The following is a 27,966-nucleotide window of genomic DNA, read 5'->3' as shown; positions in this document are numbered from 1 at the left end:
GCAGCGACGGCGGCGGCGGCGGCGGCGGCGGGCGCTTCCGCCTCGCGGGCCTCGGCCCCGGAGCGAGCGGCCCCGCGATGTGGCTAGGCCCGGAGGAGGTGCTGGTGGCCAACGCGCTGTGGGTGACGGAGCGGGCTAACCCCTTCTTCGTGCTGCAGCGGCGCCGCGGCCACGGCAAGGGCGGCGGCCTCACGGGTGAGAGGCGCGCGGGCGGCGGGGCCTGGGGGGCGCCGGGCCGGGCGGGGCCTGGGGGCCGCGGACACGCACGTCAGCGCGCGGCGCTGCGTCGGGGGTGGGGGGGGGACGCTGCGGGGCGTGCAGCGAGGGGCCTGGGTGGGGCCGGGGGCGCCGGGGGGGGGGGAGGGCGGGGTCAGAGGTCACGGGAGGTGGGGGGGGCCTCGAGGCTTCCGGAAGGCGCTGGCGAGGCGACCGGTCGGGGACACCCGGAGAGGTCCAGCGGAGGGAGGGCGGCCTCTGCCGAGATTCCAAGCCCTGCCGCCAACACGCGTGACGCTCTCCCAATCCCCGGCCTGCCTCAGTTTCCCCGGGGGCACACGCACGGGTCTTCTTTCTTTTTAACTCTCTTCTTTATTCCCAGTCCGGGGTCTCCCCGAGCTGCCTGCAGCCTCTGGCTCCCGGGTCTCTCCTCCAGCTTCTGCCCCAGGCTTCTTTCCTGCTGACCCCGAGGCTTTTCCTAATGACCAGGATGGGCGTCCCAGAGCTAGCCCCGGCCCTGACACTCACTCACCCCAACACGATTACCTCCGGTGTTTCCTAGGACTTGGCAGTTCCCCCCGCTGCTATCCTGCTGCCCCCGCGCTCCTAGTCCCCCTGCCCTGACCAGAGGCCCTAGTGCGTGTGATTATTGCCCTGCGACAGTTCAGGCCTAGTGTTGCTAGATCTTCCATTTTTATCTAGAGAACTTCCTGGGAAACGGTTTTCAAGTATTGCAGCGATACAGTCTTACTTAGCCAGACGCAGGCGGAGGCTTCCACGGGTGACCTCCCTCTGCTGCTAACTTCTCCTGAACCATTTAATGGGGCAGAGACTGTGCCGTTTCCAAGAAAACACAATGTTCCTTTCAACCACTTGGTCTCCCCCTCCACAGGGCTGTGGCTGGAGCTGGACCTGCCTCAGGACCAGGTTGTTGGATGAGAGTTGGACGTCAGCCCCTCCCACCCCCACCCTGGGGAGTTCATTAGTCAAGCTTGGGAGCTTTCCCAAGTCTACTGAGGAAAGGGAGGCCCTGGGTGCCATCACCCATCTCTGTGTCCCCCAAGATAGAACTTCCAGGCCTCATTCCCCTCTCCCTACCCTCCCTCCCACCCACCCAGGGAACCATCCCTTAAAGTGCCCTACGCCCAGCCAACTAGGCTTGTGCTCCTTGGCACGTGCCATCAAAAGCGTGGCTGGGAGAGAGCTGTCCCTGATTCCATTTTATTCCAGCTATCTTTTAAAAACCTGCCAACCTAGACTTTTCATGAGAGTGTGAGGAGATGGTGAGTCTCATAAAACACTTTCATGTTCTGTATCGTGGTCACGCCAACGACATAGCAACTCTAAAATGCAAAATTTCCAAGACCAGAAGAGAACTTTCACCATAGCCAATGAAAAGAGGGTTTGTTCCAAACTGTTTTTTAAGCTTGCCTGTGTCCTCTCAATTGTAGTTTAGAGACACTTCTTAGAGTATTCCACTGAAACAAGTGCAAAATCAACAAACCCCTAGGTTTGAAGGTATCTGAACACTACCTTTTTTTTTGCAGATGTTCATTGTATTTATTAAAGACAGAATCTGAGGGGAAAAGATCTTATTTAAATGAATAGATGTGGCCTGGTGTAGGGGGCATGCCTAGGATCCCCTTCTCCACGTGAGGCAGACAAGAGTGATGTTCAGGGCAAAAAGTTAGCAAGACCTCATCTCAAAAACAAGCCAGCTGTGGCAGATTATGTCTGTCTGCAGTCTCAGCTAAAATAGCGATATGTAGGAAAGTGTCTGAGGTCAGACTGGGCAAAAATGCAATTATCTGAAAAGTCAGTAAAGCAAAATGGGCTGGAGGCATGGCTCCGCTGGGAGGATGCTCGCCTAGCAAGCTTAAGGCCCTCCATTCAAACCCCTTTACCATACAAGAAGAAGAAAGGATCTAGAAAGCAAAAGTATGAAAGTTGAGTAATAGAATCACTAGATGGACTGGAAGCATGGTACAAGTGGTAGATCATCAGCCATGAGTGAAAAAGCCAAGTAAGATCAAGTAGCTTTGAGTACCAGCACCTTAAAAAAAAAAAAAGGAGTAAGAGAAATTACCTCTGGCATTAACAGGAAGATGGGAACAACAAAATTTCAGGCTTTCCCATAATCTCTTTGCTTAAAAAGAAAAAAATTTCAGACAACAGACAGGGCTTTAGATTGCTTCATCATTTAATTACTAAAGAGGAGTGACTCAGACAAGTGATAGCAGACGATTTAGATTTCCTGCTGATTTGTTGGGAAATAATGACATCAACCAAGAATGCTATCACAGTTAATTGGGGAGGTGTACAGGAGGAGACGACATATTGAAATGCCCTGAAATGCTTCAGTTTAGAGAGAGAGAGAGAGAGAAAAAAAAAAAAAAAAAAACCACAGAAGCACTGTTTTCCAAAACTTAACAATTCTAAAAATGTCCATGTCCTTTGTTGGCCATGACTTTTAAGGCTGAAAGAAACTTCCTTCAGTGATTAGAAATAAGTTTGTGATCCCTGACAGAAGCAAAACTAAGTATCTTCCTGTTCTTGATACGGAAGATGGTGTTACGGAACCATCGTCCTGTGAAAAGGCAGCCAGTGTTCTCAGCCAGAAAAAATTTCATAAGGGAGTCATTTTAAGAGATATATCTGACAATGAGTAAAAGATGTTAATAAGTGTAAGCCAGGTATGTTGGTTACACCTGTGAGCCCAGAGGCTGAGGCAGGAGGATTGAGAGTTTGATGCCCCGTCTGCTATAAAGGGAGACTCCGTCTTTAAATACAAAAGATTCTTATTTTTCTGATTTTTTGTGATAGGTGTGGCACTGTGTATCATTCTTTTAATTTGTATCTGCATCTTCTCATTTGAAAGAAATACTTTAGCTGGGTACCAGTGGCTCACACCTGTAATCCTAGCTACTCAAGGGGCTAAGACCTAGAGGTTTTCAATTTGAAACCAGACTGAACAAAAAAGTCAGACTTTTCTCCAGTTAACCAGCAAAAACACTGGACTGGCGGCATAGCTCAAGTAGAAGAGCACCCACTGTGAACAAATAAAGCCAAAGAGAAGAGGAAGACCCTAAATTCAAGCCCCAGTACTAGCAGAAGAAGAGAAAGGAAAAAAGAAAGAGATGGATAAGCAGTTGAGGAGCTGGGAATATGGCCTAGTGGTAAAGTGCTGGCCTCATATTCATGAAGCCCTGGGTTCAATTCCTCAGCACCACATATAAAGAAAAAGCCAGAAGCGGCGCTGTGGCTCAAGTGGCAGAGTGCTAGCCTTGAGCAAAGAGAAGCCAGGGACAGTGCTCAGACCATGAGTCCAAGGCCCAGGACTGGCAAAACAAACAAACCAAAAAGAAAGAATTGACTGGGGCATAAACTCAATGGTGTGATTGCCCAGCACACGTAAGGCCCTAGTTTGATTCGAGGAAGAGGGGAGGAGGAAGAAGGCACACAACGTCAATTTGTTTTTGTTCCAGTAGTTCACCTTTGTTGTCACTTGGGAAGTTCAGAAAGGAAGGACTGACATTTGAATGTCAAATGAAGCCTGCCTAGGCAAGAAAGTTCTAGAGAACCCTTCTTCACCTACATCACTGGATATAGTGATGTTTACCTGTGGTGCCAGTGATCCAGAATCGTCCCCAGGCAAGAATTGAGACCATATCAGTGCAAAGAGGGACTGGAGGCATGGCCCAGAATACTCAGTTCAAACTTAAAAAAAAAAAATACCTTAAAAAAGGGAAAAGGGAGGGGCTGGGGATATGGCCTAGTGGCAAGAGTGCTTGCCTTGTATACATGAGGCCCTGGGTTCGATTCCCCGGCACCACATATACAGAAAGCGGCCAGAAGTGGTGCTGTGGCTCAGGTGGCAGAGTGCTAGCCTTGAGCAAAAAGAAGCCAGGGACAGTGCTCAGGCCCTGAGTTCAAGGCCCAGGACTGGCCAAAAAATAAAAATTTAAAAAAAGGGAAAAGGAGTAAGTGTTCAAACCTAATTTTGTAGCTGAGGGCCTCCTCCTAGGATTGTTTAAAGGTCGAGTCCTGTGCCCCTGCCCAAAAGTATTTCTGGGGCAGAAAAATAAATGATCACTTTCTGGAAGTAGCTGGAGGCCACCGAAGCTGTTTGACTGGGGGACTCCGGACGAGTGCTCTTCCCTGGCTGAGCTCCAGCCCCCCCCCCGCCCTGCTGGGGCCGCTCACCCTCCACACCGCTCTGCCTTGCCCCAGGTCTCCTCGTGGGCACCCTGGACGTGGTGCTGGACTCCAGTGCGCGCGTGGCCCCTTACCGCATCCTGCACCAGACCCAGGAATCGCAGGTCTACTGGACGGTGGCGTGCGGTAGGTGTCCGGGGTCCCAGGTCGCATCCGGGAGGGCGGGGACAGGCAGCCTGCGGTCCCCTGAGCCGGCGCTTACCGAGCCCCCTCTCCCCACCCATCAGACAGCACAGCCTTCCCCAGCGAGAGGCGGGCCAGGCCGGGACAGCCGCGGGGAGCCCCTCGTGCTCAGGTTCACAGGTGGCCATTTTCTCACAGTCGGCCCTCCTTGTTGAGGACTCATATTTTCAAATGTATTCTTGCTAGAATTTATTTGTAACCGTCCTACCCAACCCCGCGGCACTTTCTCTGTCTTACATTGCCCCTGGTAGGAGCCCCGCGCTCTCACTTCAGACCTCACACGGTCAGCAGGTGGACATGTCGCCGTCTGTGTAGTGACATTTTTAGTGACGTGCTCTTGCTGACACCGGATTTAAATGGGCCCAAGCGAAGTGCATGGCTCGTTCGTAAGACTGTGATGACAGGCCCCACTGAGCCTGACCGTGCTCCTGACCGGGCCGTGCTTGTGAATCAACACAGATACTAAATACGGTGTCTGTAAACAGAAGCGCACAGGAAGTTATGGGTTGATGGCGAATTCTCATCAGAGGAACCTGGCTCTGTTTCTCCCCTGGAGTAATGAATGTGTGGTGTTCTCTCATCCAGTGATCCGAGCCTTTGTAGAATATACCCCCACGAATGATGAGAATCCACTGTAGTCCCATGAGGAAGTGAGCCCATCCCCCCCAGGGTGAGGGGAAGTTTCCTGTCGGTGGGCACGGCGGTCATAACAGCCCTCCTCATGGGTCCTTCAGCCCTTGGCCCTGCTCCGTGGGGGGCGAGATGTCAGTGTGTGTAGACCGCATAGCTGGGCCTCACCTTCAGGAGGTGGCAGAGAGGGACAGGCACAGGTCAAGTGGCCACCCAGAAACAGCCTCTGTTTACCAGTGGGTGCTCTATGCTTGGTGTTGTCATTCTTCCTCCCTGCATCCTGAAATCACTGTCTGCCTCCCTCTTTAAGACAACACGGCTTAGAAAAGGGAGATGGTCCAAAGCCAATGGAAAGCCCTGGTAGGAACCCAGATTTCCTGGATCCCGAACCCGGGTGGGCTCCGGGAGGCTGAGCGCACTCATTGCAGGAGAGAAGGGCTTTCTGTGGGGCCCCTGAAGCAGCACCCAGGAACCTAGGCATGCTTCTAGGCCACGAGGAAATGGGTAACTTTACAATGAGCCCTGGACCCTGGCACGGTGGTTCCCACTTGTGATCCCAGCTACTCAGAGTGGATATGGGGGAGATCACAGTTCAAGGCCAGCCCATGCAGTAAGCCAAGACCCACATCCCAACCACACCTGTCACCCCAACTGCATGGGAAGCAAAAGGGAGGGTTGCACGTGGGCCCTGGTGCTGTCTCAGCGAGGCAGTAAGTTCTTGGGAGTAAGTGGAGCGGGGCTGGAGGACCCAGAGCAGCCCCAGGGAGAGGGAGGGGGGGAGCCGTGGTACCTGTGGGGATCCCTGTGTGGGCAGGGGGGCCTCAGGCTAAGCAGAAGCCCAGCCCTGCTGCAGAGCCCCCCCCCACACACATCCTACCCTTTACTCTGTCCCCACCATCTGGGCTGCATAAGAGACACCTCACCAGATGTCATGCTGGCACTGGCCCAGTGAATCTTGATCCCTGAACCTGGGGGTTCGGGACTCCCAGAATCCACCTGATTTTGTTTCTGGCCTCCACTCCCCCACGCACACGCTGTCTTCAGGCAGGTCAAACACCTGCAGGGCCTGAAGCTCCCCACTAAGCCTCCTGGCCCTGTGCGTGGTGTCCCTGCTGTGGCAGCCCACCCAGCTGTTCCTCAGAGTCACGGCCCCGCCCTCCCTCCTGATCCTCTCTGGGCTTGATGTGGCTACCTCTACACTCACCCGGAAGTCCCTCCCAGAGGAATGCAGGGAGGCAGGACGAGGATTTTGATTTGGTGATAGCCAAGCTGTGGGTTGGCTAACTTACTTAACCTCTCTGTGCCTCAGCTTCCTCCTTTAAAATGAAATAGTGATATCTATCTGCATGCTCTAGGAATGAAATAAAATCCGAGGGAAGTCTGAAAACGGGAGTGGCTTCATAATTAGCTGGTACGTTCTTTTTATGGTAGTACATACTACCAGCAGTGGTCCAGTTTGCATAATGGCGCTGGTGCTCACATTTCCCACATAACTGTGTGTGTGTGTGTGTTTCACAAGAACCAGTTATCACTTGGGTTACATACCTGTGACGTTTCAGCAGGAGAAGATTAATGAGCAGCTTACAGATGGTAGTCACATGAATACAGCCCAGTGAACTCACCCATTTTAATCTCCCCCATTGGAGTTTAAGACCTGGTGACTTAATGATTTTTCTTTACCAAACTTCTAGGTTCTTCCCGCAAAGAGATCACAAAGCACTGGGAATGGCTGGAAAACAACTTGCTTCAGACACTGTCCATCTTTGACAGTGAAGAGGATATCACCACGTTTGTTAAGGGCAAGATCCACGTAAGGCTGTGCCCGTTACCAGTCCTCCCTCCCCCCGGCCTCAGTGCGCACACAGTGGCCTCCGAGTCTGTGGATGCAAGCAACCGCAAATCAAAATATTTAGGGGGACATTTCTATCTCTACTCAACACATATAGACTTTCCTCGGGAGGCCATTCCCCGAATAATGATTCTCACACATGGGTAGCAGAAGTAGCCTAGAGAGTGGAGTGCACGGCAGAACATGTGTTCGCCTCATGGCCAGGGGCTGGGAGCCCAGTAGCCTCCCTTTGAGGACACGTCCCTGGTGGCTGGAAAATAGCACCCTCCACCCCTTAAAGGCCTACCCCGTCCCGCGGGACAATTGAGGTCCAAACGATAGCCAGTAGGAATTAGGAAATAGAGACCTGGATGAACACTGAGGTTCTAGTATGTATATAGACATTTCAAGTCTTAGGTTTTATGAAAAAGAATGACAATGATGAGCAAAGCGTCCAACTCAGGAAGTCAGAAAAAGAATTCTGGAGAGACCAGGAAATTAGGCAGGAGGAAATACCAAAAGGCCAAGGTTAATTTCTTAGGAAAACAAAGGAGCAATAGAGAAGACAGACATTAAAAAATAGAAGCAAACCTGTGGCCAAAGTGACCCCAGACAAAAGAGAGAGGGAGGGGGTGGTCTGCAGTGAATCACCTAGCGTGAGGCCTGAAGAACACTTGCACAAAAGCTGGACTCCCTCTCTCCCTCCCTCCCTCCCTCCTTCCTTCCCTCCCTTCCTTTTTTGCTCTTTCTTTCATGACAAATGCTCAGGGATTTGAACTCAAGGCCTCATGCTCTTAATCAGCTTTATTTCCCACAGTTGGTGCTCCACCACTGAGCCATGCCCCCAGCCCAGCATTTTGCTAATTGGAGATAGAACCTCTCAGACTTTTCTGCCTAGGTTGGCTTCAAACTATAATCCTCGTATCTCATTCTACTAAATGGAATAAAGGGTTTGTTTGTTTTTAAAGTAAGAGAGAACGCTACAAACAGCTTCCAAGCTGTGTAGTTAAGGTGGCAATGTTTTCAGAATGATGTGTGGTATATATTTAGTTTCCAGTTACTACTGCCATACATTGGTGGCTTAAAACAGATGAGGCTGGAGGTTTAGCTGGTTGAGAGTGCTTGCCTAGCATGTGCAAGGCCCTGGGTTTGATCCCCAGCACCTCGCAGAAATTACTCCTACAGTGCCCCAGGTCAGAAATATGATTGGGCTGAATCGGGGTGTTGGTTGGGTTTCATTGCTTCTAGAAGCTCTAAGGAGAATCTGTTTCCTTTCCTTTCCCAACTTCTTTGGTGGTGGTGGTGGAAGTAGTCATGGGGCTTGAACTCAGGGCCTGGGTGCTGTCCGCGAGCTCTTCTGCTCAAGGTTAGCGCTCTATCACTTTGAGCCACAGCGCCACTTGTGGCTTTTTGTTTTGAGTAGCTAGGATTGCAGGTGTGGGCCACTGGCTGCACAACCTCCCCAGTTTCTTAAAGGCCCCTTGTATTACTGGGTTCTCGGCCCTTCTTCATCTTCAGTGCCAACAGCAAATCATCTTGAAGCCAGGCATCCTCTCCTGCTCACCTCCTGTCATCTCTTGGACTCTGGCCCTCTCCCCTCCCCCTTTACAAGGACTCTTGTGGTTTCATGGGGGGTCACCCAGATGACCTGGGGTCATCTCATCTCACAGGAAAGCCCCCTTTGCTGTATAAGGTCACTTGGAGCATTAAGAGATGGTGTTGGCCTTCCACACAATATAATGTCCTTAAATCCAGGCTGGGAAAGAAATAGAAAACCTGGGGGCTGGGGATATGGCCTAGTGGCAAGAGTGCTTGCCTCGTATACATGAGGCCCTGGGTTCAATTCCCCAGCACCACATATACAGAAAATGGCCAGAAGTGGCGCTGTGGCTCAAGTGGCAGAGTGCTAGCCCTTGAGCAAAAAGAAGCCAGGGACAGTGCTCAGGCCCTGAGTCCATGCCCCAGGACTGGCAAAAAAAAAAAAAAAAGAAAGAAATAGAAAACCTGAATATGCAATCTGCATATTTAAAATCAGCAATTTCAGTTCAACTTAAGCTGCATTCTACCTTCATCAAACAGAAAGTTCCAGCCCTATGGGCCCACCAAGCTCATCTGTGAGCGCAGTGCTCCCAAGTAGAAGCTGGGGAGCCTTGTGAGGATTGTGGGGCCAGCCCCCTGCCCCCGCTGCCTCTCAGGTGGAGGGAGTGGGGGGAGGGCAAGGGCACTGCCTGCCCTGGAGACCCAGGAAAGTGGCCTGTGGGCAGGCCACTCGGGACGGCCGCCTGACGCGGACCTGGTTTTTGGCAGGAGCTGGCCTCGTGCCAGCTGTCCAAGGCCGCCCTGGCCTTCTGCAGGCACTGTGGGCCGGCTTTCCACTGTCTAATGCGATGTCTATCTTGGCGCACCATTGTGGAGGTGCAGTCTAAGGGTGGATAAAGAAAAAGAGATTTAACCCCCCAGTTCTGGAGGTTGGAGTGAGGGCGTCCTGCTACCCAGTAACAACAGGGATAGCGCATGGTGAGACAGGGCGTCTCTGCGCCGTGGAGCTGACTGTGGGCCCGAGCCACAGAAGGAGCGGGTCCCAGGGGGCCCACAGGAGGCACAAATGCCCGGGTTTCCAGGGGTCCGGAACAGAGCATCTTCCGGGATACAGCGAGAAAAGGCAGACTACAGAACAGGGCCACGGAGGACTCCATTTGGGCAGAGAAAGGAGAAAATCACTTGCTCATAGGTGTGTGCAGGTGTGCATGCATTTGGAAAGGAACTAGGAAAGTAAACACAGAAGGCAGGAGGGAGGGAGAGCCCTCTTCCCCAAGTGCGTATTCTTCATCCCAAGAAGCTCAGAACTAGTGTTTAGGATTGGGGATAGTGTAGGCTTTTGAATTATTTGCACATTCATGACTTAGCTTGAGAATAAGATAAAAATCCGATACACAGAATTCACTCATGTTTTATATACACTGAGATAATTTTCCTTTTTTTTTATTTTGCCAGTCCTGGTGCTTGAACTCAGGGCCTAAGCACTGTCCCTGGCTTCTTTTTGCTCAAGGCCAGCACTCTGCCACTTGAGCCACAGCGCCACTTCCAGCTTTTTCTGTGTATGTGGTGCTGAGGAAATGAACCCAGGGTTTCATGCGTGCAAGCAAGCACTCTACCACTAGGCCACATTCCCAGCCCCCTAATTTTACATTTTGAGTGCAACCCACAGCGCTGAGAAAGTTTCAGATTTGGGAGCAATTGAATTTGTACATTTTCAGATTAGGGTGCTTAGTGTGTATTTGCATATCATTTTTATGGATTGTACCTTAGAATAATTTTACCTTAAACTAAGATGTCTGTTTTAAAAAGTAACTGCCCAGAGCCAGGGGTGCCAGTAGCTGCAGGCATTCTGGGAACTTGGTTAGTCACGGGCAGCTCTGTCACTTGCGTGTCTTGACAGCAAATCAGCAGAGCCAGAGCGGGGCTGCTTCCTCCTAGGGAGCCACCGACCAGCGTTCCCTGGGCCTCTGTGCTCCTCCCTGTGACCCACTCAGGAACATGCCCTGGTGAGCGTAGATCTCATTGACCCCGTTCCCCACCCCCTTCCCAGGGCATCATTGCAGAAGAGAACAAGAACCTGCAACCCCAAGGAGATGAGGACCCTGGAAAGTTCAAGGAGGCCGAGCTGAAGATGAGGAAGCAGTTCGGGATGCCAGAGGGCGAGAAGCTGGTCAACTACTACTCCTGCAGCTTCTGGAAGGGCCGCGTGCCCCGGCAGGGCTGGCTCTACCTGACCGTCAACCACCTGTGCTTCTACTCCTTTCTGCTGGGGAAGGAAGGTGAGCGCCTGCCCCCCATCCCCAGCCCCTGCCTTGCTCCCTCCCTTGAGCTTGCCCCCGGGACAGCACTGCCTCTCCACCCTGCCTGGCCTTCCAGGTGGGTCCCCAGATACTGCGTCCACACTCACTCCCAGAGGGGTCTCCCCAAAGCCCATGCAAAGCCTTCACAGCCCCCAGCAGGAACACCCAGGCATCCGCCCGCTCTTGAGGGGCTCTTCTCACGCCCACTAGCTAGGGTCAGACATAGGAATCTTCTTTACTGGCCTTCTGGTTTGTGTCAGAGTTGGTGTTTCCAATAACGCATGTCTGTCTTTGCCAAGTGCTCCTAGCAGTGCAGTGCCCCCCGAGCCTGTGCCACTCCTGACCTATGGCTCCCTGCAGGGTGCCCCGCACTCTCCCCCGGCTGCTCCCCCCACCCCCACCGCAGCCTCCAGCAGTCCTGATAGTCAGACATCACCCCCTTTCCCCGGCCGGGCTCTCTCTGTGTGCCCGTGCAGTCTCCCCTCCAACCCTCCTGCTTGGCGCTGCTCACTCCATGCTTGGTTCACACCTCCGAGATCCCCCACTCAGTGGGGCGCTTTGGGGCCCAGGCCCCACCTGGTTTCAGGAAAGCCTGCACGCTTGTTCCCCACACCCTGAGCCATTTGTGGGTCAGGGAGGCAGCTGAGGCTCCACTCGCCGAGCCCCTCCTTGTGAAGCCCACCTTGGCATAGTCCCTCACTCACCAAGGGGCCCCTAAGTGGCATCCTCAGAGGTGTGCACTCCAGGGCGGTCCCGGGCGCGGTGGAAGGCGGCCCCTCATGCTGCCAGGCTGACGGGCGGCGCATCTTTCCCCACCGGCATGCAGTGAGCCTTGTGGTTCAGTGGGTGGATGTCACTCGGCTAGAGAAGAATGCCACCCTGCTCTTCCCCGAGAGCATCCGCGTGGACACCCGGGACCGGGAGCTCTTCTTCTCCATGTTCCTCAACATCGGCGAGACCTTCAAGCTCATGGAGCAGCTGGCCAACCTGGCCATGCGGCAGCTGCTGGACAGCGAGGGCTTCCTGGAGGACAAGGCCCAGCCCAGACCCCTCCGGCCACACAGGAACATCTCGGCTCTGAAGCGGTAGGCTGTCCACCTAGCAGGGGCCTTGAGCCAGATCCCGACCCTGGCTGACACGCGGCAGCCCTCACAGGCCCCCACTTGGGGAAGAGGCCAGAAAACCAATCATCGCAGTACTGCCTTGGAGGGAGGGCACTAGGAGGCATTTGTGATAGCCCAGAACTACTGCTCACGTGGAGGAAGCCCCACCCCCACCCCAGACCCAGGGGAAGGTATTCTTGCCGTCCTAGGGCACGGGTGCTAGAGGTCCTTCTGGGTGCGAGCTCTCTGTCAGAGTGCTCCGAAGTCCCCAGGCTTCGGTGAATCTGGACTCGGGGTACACATCTCCACCCCACTATGATGAACAGCCGGGGCCCCTGGCAGCCATAGGCCAAGACCTCAGGCCCGAAGCCAGCAATAAGGACGAGACAGATCATGTGCAAGGCTGAGGGCATTGCCACTCTGTAGACAGAAACGCATGGGAGTGTCCAGGCCCTCCTGGTCACTTCTGTTTGAGCCCCAAGATGGTAGCTTCATGGGAAACCCATAAGTATGGCCAAGACCTCAGAAAGGCCCTGGGCCCCTCCACCAGGGTAGACACGGCTGAATCCACACTGTGTTCAGAAACCTCATCCCCACCAGGCTGGCTCCTGGATTGCACCCACGGTCCACAGTGTACCTGGTCCAGAAGGTTGTCACCCTCCTGGTGCAGTGACAGTGGTCTTCAAGACCTTCCAGAGGAAAAGAAAATCAGGGCTGGAACCTGGTGCTGTCCAGCACTGCCAGGTGGGGGGCGTGGTTTCTCAGGCCCTGGTCAAGGCATTGGCAGCCCAGGGCAGGCCGGAGGTTTCCTTGGGAGAAGGGAAGCTATGTTTATGTGGGCAGAACCATCAAGGAAGCGGTGGTCAATGTGCCAGGCCACGTCCCACAGACAGGAGACGTGAATAAGCAGTTCTCTTAAGCAGTCCTAGCCCCCCTCCTCCCTGCTGGGAGAGCTTGTCTGGATTTCAGGGTGGGGCTCGCAGGGTGGAGCCCTTCAGTACCCAAGGGCGGATCACTGCCGGTCAGCCTGCGGGTGTCAAGTCAGGGACATGTTACATGCGTCCATTCTCTGCTGGCCTTAGCAATGCCCCTCGTCCCTCTTAGTCCTCTTCAAGTGCATCTTTTCTTGAACTGTAAAATCCTCAGACACAGCTTGCTTGCTAGAGGTCCCCCAGGATCCTGACTGATTGGAAAACTCGGGCTCCTAGAAGCGTGTGGCTCCTGACCCCTGCCTACCCCGTTCCCACTGTTTCCTAGAGACCTGGATGCCCGCGCCAAGAACGAGTGCTACAGGGCCACGTTCCGGCTGCCCCAGGACGAGCGGCTGGACGGCCACACGGGCTGCACCCTGTGGACGCCATTCAACAAGCTGCATATCCCCGGGCAGATGTTCATCTCCAACAACTACATCTGCTTTGCCAGCAAGGAGGAGGACGCCTGCCACCTCATCATCCCCCTGCGGGAGGTGAGAGTCCCGCTCCAGCCCCGCGGGCTCCCTCCGCCTAGTGGCCAGGCCCATGCTCTGTGGGGCAGCTCTGCAGCTGGCCAGACTGGAGGCGGATCGAGGGGGCACCTGCCCCTCCTGGCCACCCAGGCATTCACTCACCCAGCAGCTGCGCGAGCCTCGCGGCCTTGGCTGCCCCTCCCAGTCACACTGCTCCACGTTCCCCTCAGGAATTAGCTAGCACCCCGCCATCGGTCCACCCGCCCAGCTGGAGGCGGAGTCATCCCTGACGCCCGCTGCCCTCTCTCTCCACAGCTCCTCCTTCCTCCCTCCCTGGGCCCCCAGCCCAGGACTCCATCGTCAACGCAGGGCCCCTTTATGACACCCCCACCACAGTGAGCAAGAGTCAGAACGTCACCCAGACGCCGGGCGCTGGTGGCTTATGCTTAGGATTTTAGATGCTCGGGAGCCTGAGGTCTGGAGGATTCCAGTTCATGGCCAGCCCAGGCAGAAAAGTCCACAAGACTCCATCTCCAATTAACTAGCAACAAGGTAGACTGGAGACGTGGCTCAAGTGGTAGTCGTGCCAGATGAGCAAGTGTGAGGCCCCGAGTTCAAACCCAAGTATGAGGGAAAAAAGTGTCACCCTCCCTGCTTCCTCCAGCGTGGTTGAAAGAATCCCCAAGGGCCTCCTGTAACCTGTGAGGCCTGCAGAGAGCCACGCCCTGCTCACACTCACACACGCACACCCACACAGAGCACACACACTGTCCATACACATACCATCCACGCACCCGCCCGCACATGCGCACATGCGCCACACGCAGCACACCCATACACAGAGGCTACACAGATACCCGCTTTCACACACTTCCACCACACAAACCTGCCTCTGTACACTCTGTGCAAATACACACGTCACACGCACCATACGTATAGACTTCCTCATGCATGTGTGTGTATACCACACATTCATATATACATGCGACCTACTCGCGTGTATTCACGAGTTCACGTGTACATGCCACACACGTGTGCGTATTCATGAATTCAATGAATTCACATATACACCCGGCAGGAAGTGCTATACCTACACAATCCTTCCCTCCCCACCCCCACCCCGCATCTCCGCCTGTGGGGGACGCTCCGTCTGCCCCAGCTTCCAGCCACTCTCTCCCCCCTCCCCCCTGGTGGTCACTGTGCCCTCTGTCTCCCGTGCTTCCCCAGCCCCGGCCCGCCTGCACCCCACTGCCTGCCCTGCGCCTGGCCCCGCTCAGCGGAGGAGCCCCCTGCAAACCTGCCCCACTCGCCGGCCAAGCCTCGGGACCCACAGGGGAGGGGGGCTCCTGAAACGAGCCCTTCCGTGAGGGGTTTGGGACAGGAGTCGCCCGTGGGCCGTGGGAGAGCCAGCAGCCCGGACAAGGCCCGCCACACACGCAGCGTGGCAACCAGTGACACACGCACTCCTCGAGGCCACACACAGAGGAGGTGGCCGCAGGACATGAATCCAGGGGTCCACTCTGCAGTCAGGGGACAGCCCTGAGCCCCTCAAGTCACGAGCATACCCAGACTTGCATCCCAGGACGCAGAGGTTCAGGGTTCACTTTTCCCTTCTCAGGTGACCATTGTTGAAAAAGCAGACAGCTCCAGCGTCCTGCCCAGCCCCCTGTCCATCAGCACCAAGAGCAAAATGACCTTCCTGTTCGCCAACCTGAAAGATCGGGACTTCTTAGTCCAGCGGATCTCCGACTTCCTCCAGAAAACGCCATCCAAGCAGCCAGGCAGCAGGAAAGCCAGTGTCGGGGACCCGGCCCCAGAGGTGAGTGGGCCCCAGGGAGCGGGGGGGGGGGGGAGTGGGGAGAGCTGCCGCAATCAGCCAGTGTGGAAGCTGGACAGAGCCCCAGGCTCCCCCCACACCACCTCCTGACGACCCGCCTCCCTCTCCTGCCCTCTCCACCCCTCCCCAGCCCCCCATACCACCTCCTGACGACCCACCTCCCTCTCCTGCCCTCTCCACCCCTCCTCAGCCCCCCACACCACCTCCTGACGACCCGCCTCCCTCTCTGGCCCTCCCCACCCCTCCCTAGGTCCTTTGCTTTTTTTTTAATGCCAGTGCTGGGGCTTGAACTCAGGGCCTAGGTGTTGTTCTAGAGCTTTCTTGCTCTCTACCACTTGAGCCACACCTCCACCTCTGGCTTTTCAGTGGCTAGCTGCATATAACCTGTACACACCCTTACGCCCTGTGTATGTGTGTACGCGTGTGTGCCGGTCCTGCGGCTTGACTTAGGTCCTCACATTCTTGCTTAGTTTTTTAACTCAAGGCTGGCACTCTACCACTTGGGCCGCACCTCCACTTCTGGCTTTTTGCTGGTTAATTGGAGATGACGAATCCCGTAGACTTCCCTGCCCAGGCTGACTTCAAACGTGCCGCTGGGTTGTTTTCTTTTCCAGCCTCTCCCCGGCCCTCAGGAGGCGTCGGAGCTGCCCGCCAGCCCGTCCTCTCCCCTCCGCAGCCAGCCGAGCCTCGGGGCTCAGGAAGTGCCGACGGCTTCCCAGGGCCTGCTGAAAGTCTTCCAGAAGAGCTCGCCCATGGAGGACCTGGGGGCCAAGGGGGTAAGCCCCGGAGGAGGCTGGGGCCACTTCTGGCTGGGTACCCTCCCGGGCTGCTCTGGCACCCTGTGGGGACAGCCACCCTGCCTGACCCGGGAGTGTCAGGAGGCGCTGTGGCCGAGCGCATCCTCCGGCTGTACAATGGCGGTCGGGTCCAGCCTGGGCTTGGCCTGCACCTTAGACATGCCTGCCGGCAGCGCTCGAGATTGTTTGCATCGTGGGCCTCTAGCCTTCCGCGGGGGAGTGGGAGCTTTGTCACCGGGCCTTGGCGCTCGGGTCTCTTCAGCCTCCCAACCCCCATGCTTTCCTTTCCCTCAGGCCAAGGAGAAGATGAAGGAGGAGTCGTGGAACATCCACTTCTTCGAGTACGGGCGCGGCATGTGCATGTACCGCACGGCCCGAACACGGGAGCTGGTCCTGAAGGGCATCCCCGAGAGTCTCCGAGGAGAGCTGTGGCTCCTCTTCTCTGGTGAGCGTGGCCCGCTGTCCCCCCTTGACTCTCACCCCAAGGCTGTCTGCTGAGCAGTGTGCAGCTTCGTGGTCGAGGGTGTGGCTGGCACACCCAAGTCCCTGGACCTGAACCCTGACCAGACCCAAGAACCGTTCTCACGTGATCTTCCGCCATCGCCGAGCTGCCTCCTGAGTCACCAGAAAGGACAGGGCGCCGGCCCCTCCGCAGAGCGGGGCATGGGGCCTCAGCTGCATAGGGGACCCCAGTCCAAGTCAGGGAGGGCACTGTGGATGGGTGGCGCCTGTCTACCTGCAGCAGGAGGGGCTCCCCTTGACGCCTCCTTTCCTGGGGACGGGCTCTCGGTCTTCACCGCTTAAGAGCGTTTGAGGGGGCAAGTCTGCCGCTCCCCAGAAGCAGTAACCAGGGAGGTTCTGCCTCCCCCATAACTGCGCTGACTTCCTCTCCTCTGTGGGGCATTCCTGCCTCCCCAGCGGTGGGAGGGTGGAGGGAGACCACTGCGCCGTGCCTCCCCAGGGGCCTGGAACGAGATGGTGACCCATCCCGGCTACTACGCCGAGCTGGTGGAAAAGTCCACCGGCAAGTACACCCTGGCCACCGAGGAGATCGAGCGCGACCTCCATCGCTCCATGCCCGAGCACCCCGCCTTCCAGAACGAGCTGGGCATCGCCGCCCTCCGGCGGGTTCTGACTGCCTACGCCTTCCGAAACCCCACCATCGGCTATTGCCAGGTAAAGGGGCCCAGCAGAAACCCAGACACGGCACCTCCCGGACCCCCAGGAGCAGGGCCCTGTGCCCGGGCTGCGACCCCACGCCCCCGCACCCCTCTGCCCTGCTCATGCCTCAGGAAGAAGCCTTGATTTAAACACAGTGCCCATTCCTCTGGTCAGCCCTGGGCTGGGCGGTTACCTTCCGCATGCCGCCGGCCTGAGTCTCAGCAGCCTGTGATTTGTGTGTGTGAGATACACATAACAGAGTTTCCATTTTGTCGAGCTCAGTGGCATTTACACTACTGGATAGCCATCACCACCATCATCCACAGAACCTTCTGGGAGATTCCCCAAGTGGGATGCTCCCATGAAACAATAACTCTTCATTCCCACCCACCAGCTCCTGGCAGCCTCTGTTTAGATACTTCATAACAGTGGAATCGAGCAATATGTGTTGTTTGTGTCTGGCTTTTCCCTTAACGTGCTGTCTTCAAGACTCATGCATACTGTACAATGTGCCAGACCTCCCTGAATAAGTGCAGGCCACGTAACGTTTATCCCGCCATCTGCTGACAACAAACTTGGCTTGAATACTGCGAATACTGACTGCTGCTATGGGCCTAGTGTCCAAATCTGTTCAAGTCTCTACCCAAGTTGGTTTGAGAACGTTCCAGAAATGAGACTGATGGCCGGGCCGTTGGGAGGAGTATGCCATTCTTTGCTCCTTCCAGCCCTCCACGGGGATGCCCGTTCCTCACCCACTCACGCTTGTTACGTTGGTCTTTCCAGGTGTGCGGGGATTTCACCGTGGGGCGGGTCTCATCTTCCTGGCCGGGTCACCTGGCTGTCTGTGGGCCTTGGCTTTTATCTGGAGTTCTCTCTGGAGGTCCCAGGCTCCCTTCCTCCCACACTCACCACAGGCTACCATGTCACGGAGGCCACCGAGCCCACTGCAAATAGGTTTTAAAAAGGGCTGGCCGGCCTGGAAGCTTCTCTTCCTCAGCAGCTGAGGCCGTGTGCACTCCCGGTCTCTCCGCAGCCTTGGGGCGGCCCGCGCCTCGCCCCACACCTCCCTTGCCTCTCAGCTGTGCCACCGCGGTGGTGTCCTCCCCTCCACGGTGGTGTCACTCGCTGATGCCCTCCTCCTCTGCTTTCCCAGTGCCTTCTGACCCAGTTTCTGTCAGATTGACTTCCTGTCATGTGTCTCTTGGTAAAGTTCCCAGACTTGGGCAGGAATAGGTTCTCACCGCCGGATGCTGGGCCCTGCGGAAGGGCGGCCCGGCGGGCGGCCGGCGTGGGGAGGCGACGGCTGGGACCGGTGGCCAACCGCGTGAACCTCTCCCTCACCCGTTGGTGCCCGCAGGCGATGAACATCGTGACGTCGGTGCTCCTGCTCTACGGCAGCGAGGAGGAGGCCTTCTGGCTGCTGGTGGCCCTGTGCGAGCGCATGCTGCCCGACTACTACAACACCAGGGTGGTGGGTGAGTGCGGGCCGCCCCTCCCTCGCCACGCCCCACCCATGCTGGCGGCTCCCACCTGACGAGTCACCACAGCCCCACCGTGCCCAGCCAGCACCCAGCGTCTGCCTCAACACACACTTGGCGTTTGTGTTTTGGTTAATTTGTTTGTTTTTTGCTAGTCCCGGGGCTTGAACTCAGGGCCTGAGCACCATCCCTGAACTTATTTTGCTCAAGGCTAGCACTCTACCTCTTGAGCCACAGCGACACTTCTGGCCTTTGCTGTCTATGTGGTGCTGAGGAATGGAACCCAGGGCTTCCTGCATGCTAGGCAAGCACTCTACCACTAAGCCACATTCCCAGGCCACTGTGTTTTTATTTTCTAAGCAATTCACAAAGGGGTTTCACGTTAACTAGTCAGGTTACGAGTGATATTGTTCTGCCCCCCTCCCCCATGCCCCTCCAGCCCTCTGTAAGTAGAACTAGAAAGTCGGGGCTCCCTGGCTCCCGACTGTGGAGTTCCACCTAGAGGCCTGGCTGAGGCGCCGGGGCGGGCTCACCTGGGGCCTCCGTCTCCTCCCCAGGAGCCCTGGTGGACCAAGGCATCTTTGAAGAGCTCACCCGAGACCTCCTGCCCCGGCTGTCGGAGAAGATGCAGGACCTGGGGGTGATCGCCAGCATCTCGCTGTCCTGGTTCCTCACCCTCTTCCTCAGCGTCATGCCCTTCGAGAGCGCCGTGGTCATCGTCGACTGCTTCTTCTACGAGGGCATCAAGGTGATCCTGCAGGTGGCCCTGGCCGTGCTGGACGCCAACATGGAGCAGCTGCTGGGCTGCAGCGACGAGGGCGAGGCCATGACTGTGCTGGGCAGGTGACGCTGGCCTCCCTCGCCGCCCACCCCTCACCTGCCCTCCAGTGGCGCTGCCCGCCCACCTGCCCACAGCAGGCAGGACCCAGCGATACTCCACGGACGGAGAAGGCGCTTCTGTCGGGAACCCCGAAGGGCGGGGACAGAGGACCCCCTGGGCGGGGGCCGCCGCTCAAATGTGTGACCAGATCCAGGTGGTCTGGAGGTCACCGGCACGGCAGCCCGAGCTGCTCACAAAAGCTGGGCCTCTCTCTCTGTCCGCCACGCTGCCCTGGCTGCCCTCTGCCAGTGCCCGCCCCGGGCTCCCCAGAGCAGCCGAGGGAGGAAGGCCCAGGCTCCTCCCTGTAGCCCAGCCCTCACGGATGCTCTCTGCCCTCCAGCCTTTGCCTGGACAGGCCCCGCCCTGGGCTCAAACTTCCAGTCGGGGCGGGAGGGAGAGGGGGAGGGAGGTCAGCTTGCCCTCCTGCAGGTCCCCAGGCCCCAGCACCATTGTGGAGCTGCAGGTGAGACTCCTGGTTGGGGGTGGCGGTCCTAGACGTCGGTCTGTCCTCTTCACAGGTACCTGGATAACGTGGTGAACAAGCAGAGCATTTCTCCTCCTATCCCACACCTCCACGCCCTGCTGACCAGTGGAGACGACCCTCCTGCCCAAGTGGACATCTTTGACCTCCTCAAAGTGTCCTATGAGGTGGGCCCCCCGCCATGTTGGCATGGCCAGGCCCCTTCCTCTGGTGGCCACAGGAGGGGGGTGGGGGGTGGGGGGCTTGGCTTGGCCTCAGGCCCTGGGCCTCACCCCTGGGTCCTCCGCCTGCAGAAGTTCAGCAGCCTGCGGGCCGATGACATCGAGCAGATGCGGTTTAAGCAGCGGCTGAAGGTGATCCAGTCCTTGGAGGACACAGCCAAGAGGAGCGTGGTACGGTCCCCGGTCCCCCGTCCCCCGCCCCCGGCGGCACAGGGAGGACCTGGGTGGGGACAGGTTCCTTGTGCGCCCGGTTCCCTGTGCTGTCTTGGTACCTGCGTCATGGCTGGGATGCCAGGAAGGACCAGAGTCAGGAGTGGGGATTTGAATAGGTCGGCAGGGCCTGGCCACGCAGTACTGCCCATGGGTGGTTGGTCGGAAGCGCCTCTCCCACCCAGGTCTCGCTGTGTTCCACGCCCTGGGGAGTGACTCAGCCTTGATCAGAAGCCTTGGTCCTGGCCTCTGTGGGCCAGGCCGTGCCTGCCACCACACGCTGCAGGACCTGCTCGTGTTCTCTGCCCCCACAAAGACAGGACAGCTTCGTGTACCTGTGCACTCCCGCCCCGCTAAGGTGCCGCAGTCCCAGCAGCGGGAGGGACTAGCTAATCCAAGTAGAGAGCCCTGACTGGCGGGTTCCAGAACGCGTCCAGAAAGCAAGGACTGGGCACATAGCAGGCGCTAAATGACCAGCCATCCCCACCCTCCTCCCTGCCTGGGCCTTCAGGAGAGAGTCTCCCAAAGCCGCCTCCCCCCGCCACCCAGGAAGGGGCGCAGGGAGTGGGAGCTGATCCGGCATGGCCCCCCTGAAGCCGAGGGGCTACTCAATACCTTCCCCTGTGCGATTGAGTCCTGCAGGGCCGGCCTGCTCTCCTGTCACAGGAGCCGGGGCGCCCGCCCACCCAGCTGTGTCTCTCCCTCCAGGTCCGAGCCATACCCGGGGACATCGGGTTCTCCATCGAAGAGCTGGAGGACCTTTACATGGTGTTTAAGGTGACAGCTGGGGGTGAGGGCGGGCCCTGCGCCCCCATCCCAGTCCCCTGAGCCTACTCTTATCCCCGACTGCCTTCCAGAGGAGAAGTAGTTTTCAAACCACATGCAGTGCAGTTGAGTCCTTAAGAGTTTAGATGGTCTTTTGAAGAGAAGCCTTGTGCCAGTGGCTCAGGCCAACCAGCTACTGCTAGGCGGCTCCTAGCTACCCGGGAAGAAAAGTACAGAGGCTCTGCCTTCGATTAACCATCTTAAGTGGTAGACCTAACCATGAGCAGAAAAGCCAAGTGAGAGCACAAGGGCCTGAGCTCAAACTCTGGTATAGGGACACACACACAGTAAAGGGAAGAAAATCCATTCCAGGCCAGTTACTGCTAGCTCACACCTGTAATTTTGTTTTGGGGGGAGGGGGGTGTTGTAAGACTTGAACTTGGCCTGGGCCCTGTCCCTGACCTTGTTTTCAAAGCTCAAGGCTAGCGCTCTACCACTTTGAGACACAACTCCACTTCCAGTTTTCTGGTGGTTAACTGGAGATGAGAGTCTCATGGACTTTTTCTGCCTGGGCTGGCCCTGATCCATGAGCCCGGGGCTCCACCTCCTGAGTAGCTAGGATGACAAGCATAAAGCCACTAGTGCCTGGCTCACACCTGTGATCTTAGCTACTCAGGAGATTGAGGTCTGAAGAATGACGTTTGAAGCCAGCCCAGGCAAGAAAGTCCATGAGATTCTTACCTCCAATTAACCATTAAAAAGCTGTAACTAAGGCTGGGTACCAATGGCTAGAGTGCTAGCCTTGAGGAAAAACAGCTCAGGGACAACACCCAGATGCCGAGTTCAAGCCCCAAGACTGACCCCCTAGCCCCCTCCCCCCAAAAAAGCTGGAAGTAGAGCTGTGGCTCAAATAGTAGCTACAACCTTGAGCAAACGAGCTGAGGGACGGCAATTCGGCCTTGAGTTTAAGGCCCGGTTTGACACCACCAGAGAGAAGCAGCCCATTCAAGTCACCTTCCACAGAAGTGCATGGAGACACGTGACGGACGAGTCTGGGAACGCACAGCTTCCGGCCTCGGTGGGTCCGGGCCGGGCCCCCTCACCAGCTCTGTCCCCCGCAGGCCAAGCACATGGCCAGCCAGTACTGGGGCAGCAGCCGCACGGCAGCGGTCCACCGCGACCCCAGCCTGCCCTACCTGGAGCAGTACAGGATCGACGCCAGCCAGTTCCGAGAACTCTTTGCCAGCCTGACGCCCTGGGCCTGCGGCTCGCACACGCCTGTGCTGGCGGGGCGCATGTTCCGGCTCCTGGACCAAAACAAGGACTCGCTGATCAACTTCAAGGAATTCGTGACGGGGATGAGTGAGTGCCTCCAAGCTGGCCAGGCCCGGGCGCTGCCCCTCCCCCGGCCCCCCACCCCCACCCCAGGAAGCTGTCCCGGCGCTCATCGGAGACCTGGCCCGCAGCCCGTGAAGGGGGGGAAAGGGCACCGTGCCCACGAGGGACCTGCCCTCCTCCCATCCCCTGGGATGCGCCTAGGGCTCATCGGGCGACTGGCCACCCAGCCCCGCCATAAGGCACCCCACCAGAACCAGGGAGGGGGTGCTGGGCTTCAGAGCCCCCCACCAGCGCCCCTCCGCCCCGCCCTGTTCCACAGGCGAGATGTACCACGGCGACCTCACAGAGAAGCTCAAGGCGCTCTACAAGCTGCACCTGCCCCCAGGTGAGCCCCGCCTCAGCCCCAGGATTAGAGGCCAGTCTCTAGGGGTGCGGGGCGGTTGGGCCTGGAAGCAGCCACGTGGAGCCCCCCCCTTCCCCAGTATGGTGTGGAGGCGCAGGGAGCAGAGTCCCCGAGCCGAGCACAGGGCCACGCCAGGAAGGGTGTGGAGAGTCCCATCTGTGCAGACGCCGGGGCTGGAGGGAGAGCCCGCGTGAAGAGGCCAGTGGGAAACTGAGTCACCGCACTCATTGGTTTGAGCTTCCATTTCTCAAGGGTTCCTGTCTGTCCCCGGAGGGTCAGCCTGGGGCGTAGGAAGCCACCTGGGAATACACCCCGCGGCCCCAGGCCACTCTCTTGGAGGAGGCGCTGCGGCCTAACAGGGCCACTGTGGGCAGGGAATCTCCTGTTGCCGCCCGCTGGCCTGGGCCTGGTGGAGGGGGGCAGTGGGGGCACCCCAGGCCAGAGCCCCCGCAACTGGGCCCCGCAGGGTGTGGCCAGGGCTCGCAGAGCCCCCTCTCGGGAGGACGCAGCCTCTGCCCCGAGGAGCCCACCCATTTCACCCTCCGTGGCGCTGGCCTGGTGGAGGCAGAGTGGGGGGCGCGAGGCCTTCGTGTGGACTCGGGTTTGCTTTGAGCCAGGGTGGCGACGTCTTTCCTCCCTTCACACTCAGCTCTGAGCCCCGAGGAGGCCGAGTCCGCCCTGGAGGCCACGCATTACTTCACGGAGGACAGCTCCTCGGAGGGTGAGCCACCGCACCCCGCGCTCCCCTGGGACATGCCTCACAGGGGTGCCCCCCAGAGGGCCCCGCCACGAGCCCCCCGGCCTACTCAGTCCCTGCCGGTGTCCTCAACTCCTGTTTCTCTGCGCCTGCCTCCGCGGACCTCAGCTTCTCTGCCTTCTGCCCTCTGCACCTCCTCTGCTGCCTCAGTGTCTCCTCTGGCCTCAGATCTGGATCTTTTCCTGCCCTGGGAGGCTCAAGGTCAGTCCCTGGGGGGCGGGGGGCCCTCTTGCCCCCAGCTTCATCCTCCTGACCTTGGAGGCCCAGAAACTGTGTACAAGGACCCGGCCAGTGCTTTGGCTCTGGGGATAAATCCTGGGAGGGCCCGCAGTGAAGCTGTGCCTTACGTAAGATGGGGGGCTCCCGTCTGTCATGGGGGTTAGCGATGACACACCACACACGGGACAGCGAGCAGGCCCAGTGTCACCTGGTCGTGCTTGCAGGAAAGGAAGGCAGAGGCCGTCCTTCCTCCCCTGGGAGGCAAACAGCACTAATAGAGGCCCAGGGAAGGGAAGATGCTGTCCTGGAACACAGATTTCAGCTCCTCACACGCTTTCACTATCCAAAAATACATGTTGAGTGCCTGTTAGAATTCACACTCGTGCCACATTCACAGCAGGCTGAAGCCAGGCACCGGTGGCACACACCTATAGTCCTAGCTACTCAGGAGGCTGCGATCTGAGGATCGCAGTTGAAAGCCAGCCCAGGCAGGAGAGTCCCTAAGACTCATCTCCAGTTAATCACCAGAAAACCGGAAGGAGAGCTGTGGCTCAAAATGGTAGAGCACTAGCCTTGAGCAAAAAAAAGCTCAGGGACAGTGTCCAGGCCCTGAGTTCAAGCTCCACAACTGACAAAAACAAAAAATGAAAAAAGGCTAGCTGGGTGCCAGTGACTCACGCCTATAATCCTAACTCTTAAGAAGACTGAGATCCGGAAGACTGTGGCTCAAAACCACACCCGAGAGAAAAGTCCTCTAGACTCCCATCTCCAATTAATAAGCAAAAAGCCAGGTTCAAGCGGTACACTAGCCAGCCAAACAAGAAAGCTGGGTCCTGAAATCAATCCCTAGAACAGGCAAAGAGAAAAAAAAAAACGATCACTGGGACCCTCTGAGCAGGGGGCGGGAACACTGCAGGCCCTGGGGTCTGGCAGATGAGCTGGTCATTGTAACACACCTACGAATGTGACCACGGGGCCGGGGTGTGCCTCTGGTGCTTGAGTGCATGCCTAACACTCACTTTAAAATAAAAAGAAAGGTTAAAATAGTAATAGCCAAGCATGTGGCAGTGCACGCCTGTGTAATCCCTCAGGAGGCTGAGGCAGGCAGATCAAGAGTTTGAGGCCAGCCTGGGCTATGTAACAAAAATGTCTCAAAAAAAAAAACAAAACAGTAAAGTCTGACCATCCCCGCTTTGCAGTTTTGCATGCACAGTACACACCAAGGAACGCTCCTGGAAAGCAAAGCCAAGACCCACAGGGCACCCGGGTGCCTGCCCAGGGCAGTGTTCCAGGTTGACGTGACCACATCTGCTTGAGGTCCAGGTGGCAGTAGAGGTGGGACTCAGCTGCGTGGCCTTTTGCAGCAGGAATGATGGAATTCACCAGTCCTCAGGCTGTTGTCTCCTCCCCTGCCCCCCCCCATCATCACTCAAACCCTGGGGGACTCAGGGGCTATCTACTTGGGATGGAGAAATTGGGCGGATCATGGTTTGAGTCAACCAGGGCAGAAAGTTCATGGCTCATGAAAGACCCTATCTTGAAAATAGAGCACAATGTGCTGGAGACATGTTTCATGAAGTACACTACCTGCCTCAGCAAGCATGAAGTCCTGAGTTCAAATCCTACTACAGTTTTTTCAAGCATAATGAGGCTTATACATTTTGGGGGGGAGAAAAAAGGGCATTGCTTCACTGGGCGTTTTGTGTCCTTGTTTGTGAGCTTGTCCCCGGTGATGAGCTTTGATGTGAGAAGCGAGGAAGGGGGGGGCCCCCTCCCTGGCCAGGCCGCCGGGCAGGGGAGGGGGGGCGGCGTGTGGTGGGAGGCCTTGCCCCACGCGCTCTCCATGTTCCTGGCTGTCCAGAGGCACCGCCCGGCGAGGAGCAGGAAGGCCGTGGGAATGAGGATGCCCAGGAGAAAAGAGGAGGTACGGGCCGGCCTTCCTCCTCCGTGCCGGGGAGCCCGGGGCCGCCCCTGGGGTGGGGTGGGGCGGGGGGAGCCCTCCACCGGGTAGGCCGCCGGTCCCTCGTGGACACGGATCTCCCCTCTCCCAACTCAGAGGAGAAGGGGACCAGCCCTCCGGACTACCGCCACTACCTGCGCGCGTGGGCCCGGGAGAAGGAGGCGCGGAGGGAGACCATCAAGGATCTTCCCAAGATGAACCAGGTAGGCGGGGCCCGAGCGCGCGCCGGCGAGCCCGGGGGTGGGGGGGACCCGGGGTCCGCGGCCCGCCGCCCTGAGCCCCCCCCGCGCGCCCCCTCCCCCAGGAGCAGTTCATCGAGCTGTGCAAGACCCTGTACACCATGTTCAGCGAGGACCCGGCCGAGCAGGCGCTGTACCACGCCATCGCCACGGTGGCCAGCCTCCTGCTCCGCATCGGCGAGGTGGGCAAGCGCTTCTCCGCGGCCGCCCGCCCGCCGCCCCGCGCGGGGGAGGACGCCGAGCCCGAGCCCGCCGCCGGGGACCCGCAGGCCCGCGCCGGCGGCGACGCGCACGCGGGGAAGGCGGCCCCCGGGAGCCCGCCGGCGGGCGAGGGCGGGCGCGGCGAGGGCCGGGGCTCGCCGTCCCAGCCCGCGTCCCAGCCCGCCTCCGACGACGAGGCCAAAGACGACCTGTCCATGTCGTCGTACTCGGTGGTGAGCGCGGGCTCCCTGCCCGGCGAGGACCCGGACCCGGACCCCGCCGGCGAGGACGCGGACGCGGACCCGGCCCGCAGCCCCGCCGCCCGCCCGCGCGCGCGCCCCGCGGGCACCGTGGACGCCGACTGGAGCATCTCCTTCGAGCAGATCCTGGCGTCCGTCCTGACGGAGGCGGCGCTCGTGGACTTCTTCGAGAAGAGGGCGGACATCGCGCCCAAGATCCGGGAGCAGAAGGCGGTGGAGCGGCCGTGCAGCGCCTCGAGCGAGCCCGAGCCGGCGGGGGGCGCGGGCTGAGCCCCGGCCCCGGCCCCCGAGGCCGAGGAGGCAGGGAGCAGAGCGCAGGGACCGGATCCCCAGGCCTGCGACCCCGCTGCAGCCCCGCGCCCGGCCACAAGGGGCCGCAGCCATGCCAGGCCGGGCTACAGATGGGGGGCTCCCGAGTGACAGAACCTTCCAGGGGCTCTGGGGAGCCCGAGGGGGGAGGACGTGTCCGCCCCCCCCCCAGCTTCCTCCTCCCCGGCAACGCGGCAGGCGCACCCTCAGGTCCGAACCCTAACCCGTGCCCTTGTACCCCGTCAGTTGGCTAAAAACCACACTGTGCTCGATGCCTTAATAAACCCCCGAAGGACGGAACAAGCACACGGCGTGCGGTGCCTTCCTGTGGACCTCCGCGCCGTGCGGGCGTCCGCGCTGGGCCCCGCGGCGCCGGGGCTGCACCTGCTCCGTGTGACCGTCCAAAGGTGGAATGTACACCCGTGTGACCGTCCGAAGGTGGAATGTACACGCCTCACATACGTTGTTTTCAAGTCTTAAGTCTGATTCCCAGGGAATGTCGAGTTGCGTGCCGATCTCGATGGCAAAGTTTTATTTATTTTATTTTTTTGCCGGTCCTGGGCCTTGAACTCAGGGCCTGAGCACTGCCCCTGGCTTCCTTTTGCTCAAGGCTAGCACTCTGCCACTTGAGCCACAGCGCCACTTCTGGCCATTTTCTGTATATGTGGTGCTGGGGAATCGAACCCAGGGCTTCATGTGACAAGCACTCTTGCCACTAGGCCATATTCCCAGCCCATCAAAGGTGAAGTTTTAGACATTTCTTTTTCTACGACCCCAGAAAGATCCTTGGGTCTATTGGTTGACTTCCCCGCCTGCCCGGCTCCCAGCCTCGGAGACCGCTGCTCCACCTGCCGTAGGTTTTAAGGTTTAAAAAATGGTAGCGGAAGCTGTCTGTGGCTCTCACCTGCCATCCTAACTACTGAGGAGGCTGAGATCTGAGGATCTAGGTTCAAAACCAGCGCCAACAGGAAAGCCCATGAGACTTATCTCCA

General features: G+C 58.0%; 1 protein-coding gene across 4 annotated transcripts; it reads left to right on the top strand.

The window, feature by feature from the left end:
• The first annotated feature begins 27 nt into the window (after positions 1–27).
• Tbc1d9b (TBC1 domain family member 9B) lies at positions 28–27,521 on the top strand. 4 transcript variants are annotated; one of them, XM_048334244.1, is made up of 22 exons: positions 28–195; positions 4,447–4,557; positions 6,936–7,054; positions 10,662–10,890; positions 11,738–11,996; positions 13,272–13,479; positions 15,077–15,277; positions 15,910–16,071; positions 16,387–16,537; positions 17,054–17,268; positions 18,611–18,728; positions 19,289–19,574; positions 20,130–20,259; positions 20,386–20,484; positions 21,232–21,300; positions 22,410–22,650; positions 22,946–23,011; positions 23,679–23,750; positions 23,955–23,987; positions 25,867–25,929; positions 26,062–26,168; positions 26,270–27,521. In XM_048334244.1, the coding sequence occupies exons 1-22, from the start codon at positions 78–80 to the stop codon at positions 26,933–26,935; spliced, it is 3,723 nt and encodes a 1,240-aa protein (XP_048190201.1). In that variant the 5' UTR covers positions 28–77; the 3' UTR covers positions 26,936–27,521. The 4 variants fall into 4 exon arrangements, with proteins under 4 accessions (XP_048190201.1, XP_048190200.1, XP_048190199.1 ...); XM_048334243.1 differs by having other exon boundaries at positions 15,928–16,071; positions 23,937–23,987; positions 26,270–27,520; XM_048334242.1 differs by having other exon boundaries at positions 23,937–23,987; positions 26,270–27,520.
• The last annotated feature ends 445 nt before the right edge of the window (positions 27,522–27,966 follow it).

Source organism: Perognathus longimembris, chromosome 25 (assembly GCF_023159225.1).
Source record: "Perognathus longimembris pacificus isolate PPM17 chromosome 25, ASM2315922v1, whole genome shotgun sequence".
Taxonomy (NCBI): Eukaryota; Metazoa; Chordata; class Mammalia; order Rodentia; family Heteromyidae; genus Perognathus; species Perognathus longimembris.
Note: the sequence above shows the minus strand (reverse complement) of the source record. Positions and strands in the feature narration are given on the sequence as shown.

Coding starts and splice junctions, on each gene's coding strand:
- Tbc1d9b (XM_048334242.1), top strand. CDS start 78: ATGTGGCTAGGCCCGGAGGAGGTGCTGGTGGCCAACGCGCTGTGGGTG. Junction 10,891..11,737: donor CTTTCTGCTGGGGAAGGAAG/GTGAGCGCCTGC, acceptor ACCGGCATGCAG/TGAGCCTTGTGGTTCAGTGG. Junction 23,751..23,936: donor GGAGGACAGCTCCTCGGAGG/GTGAGCCACCGC, acceptor CTGCTGCCTCAG/TGTCTCCTCTGGCCTCAGAT.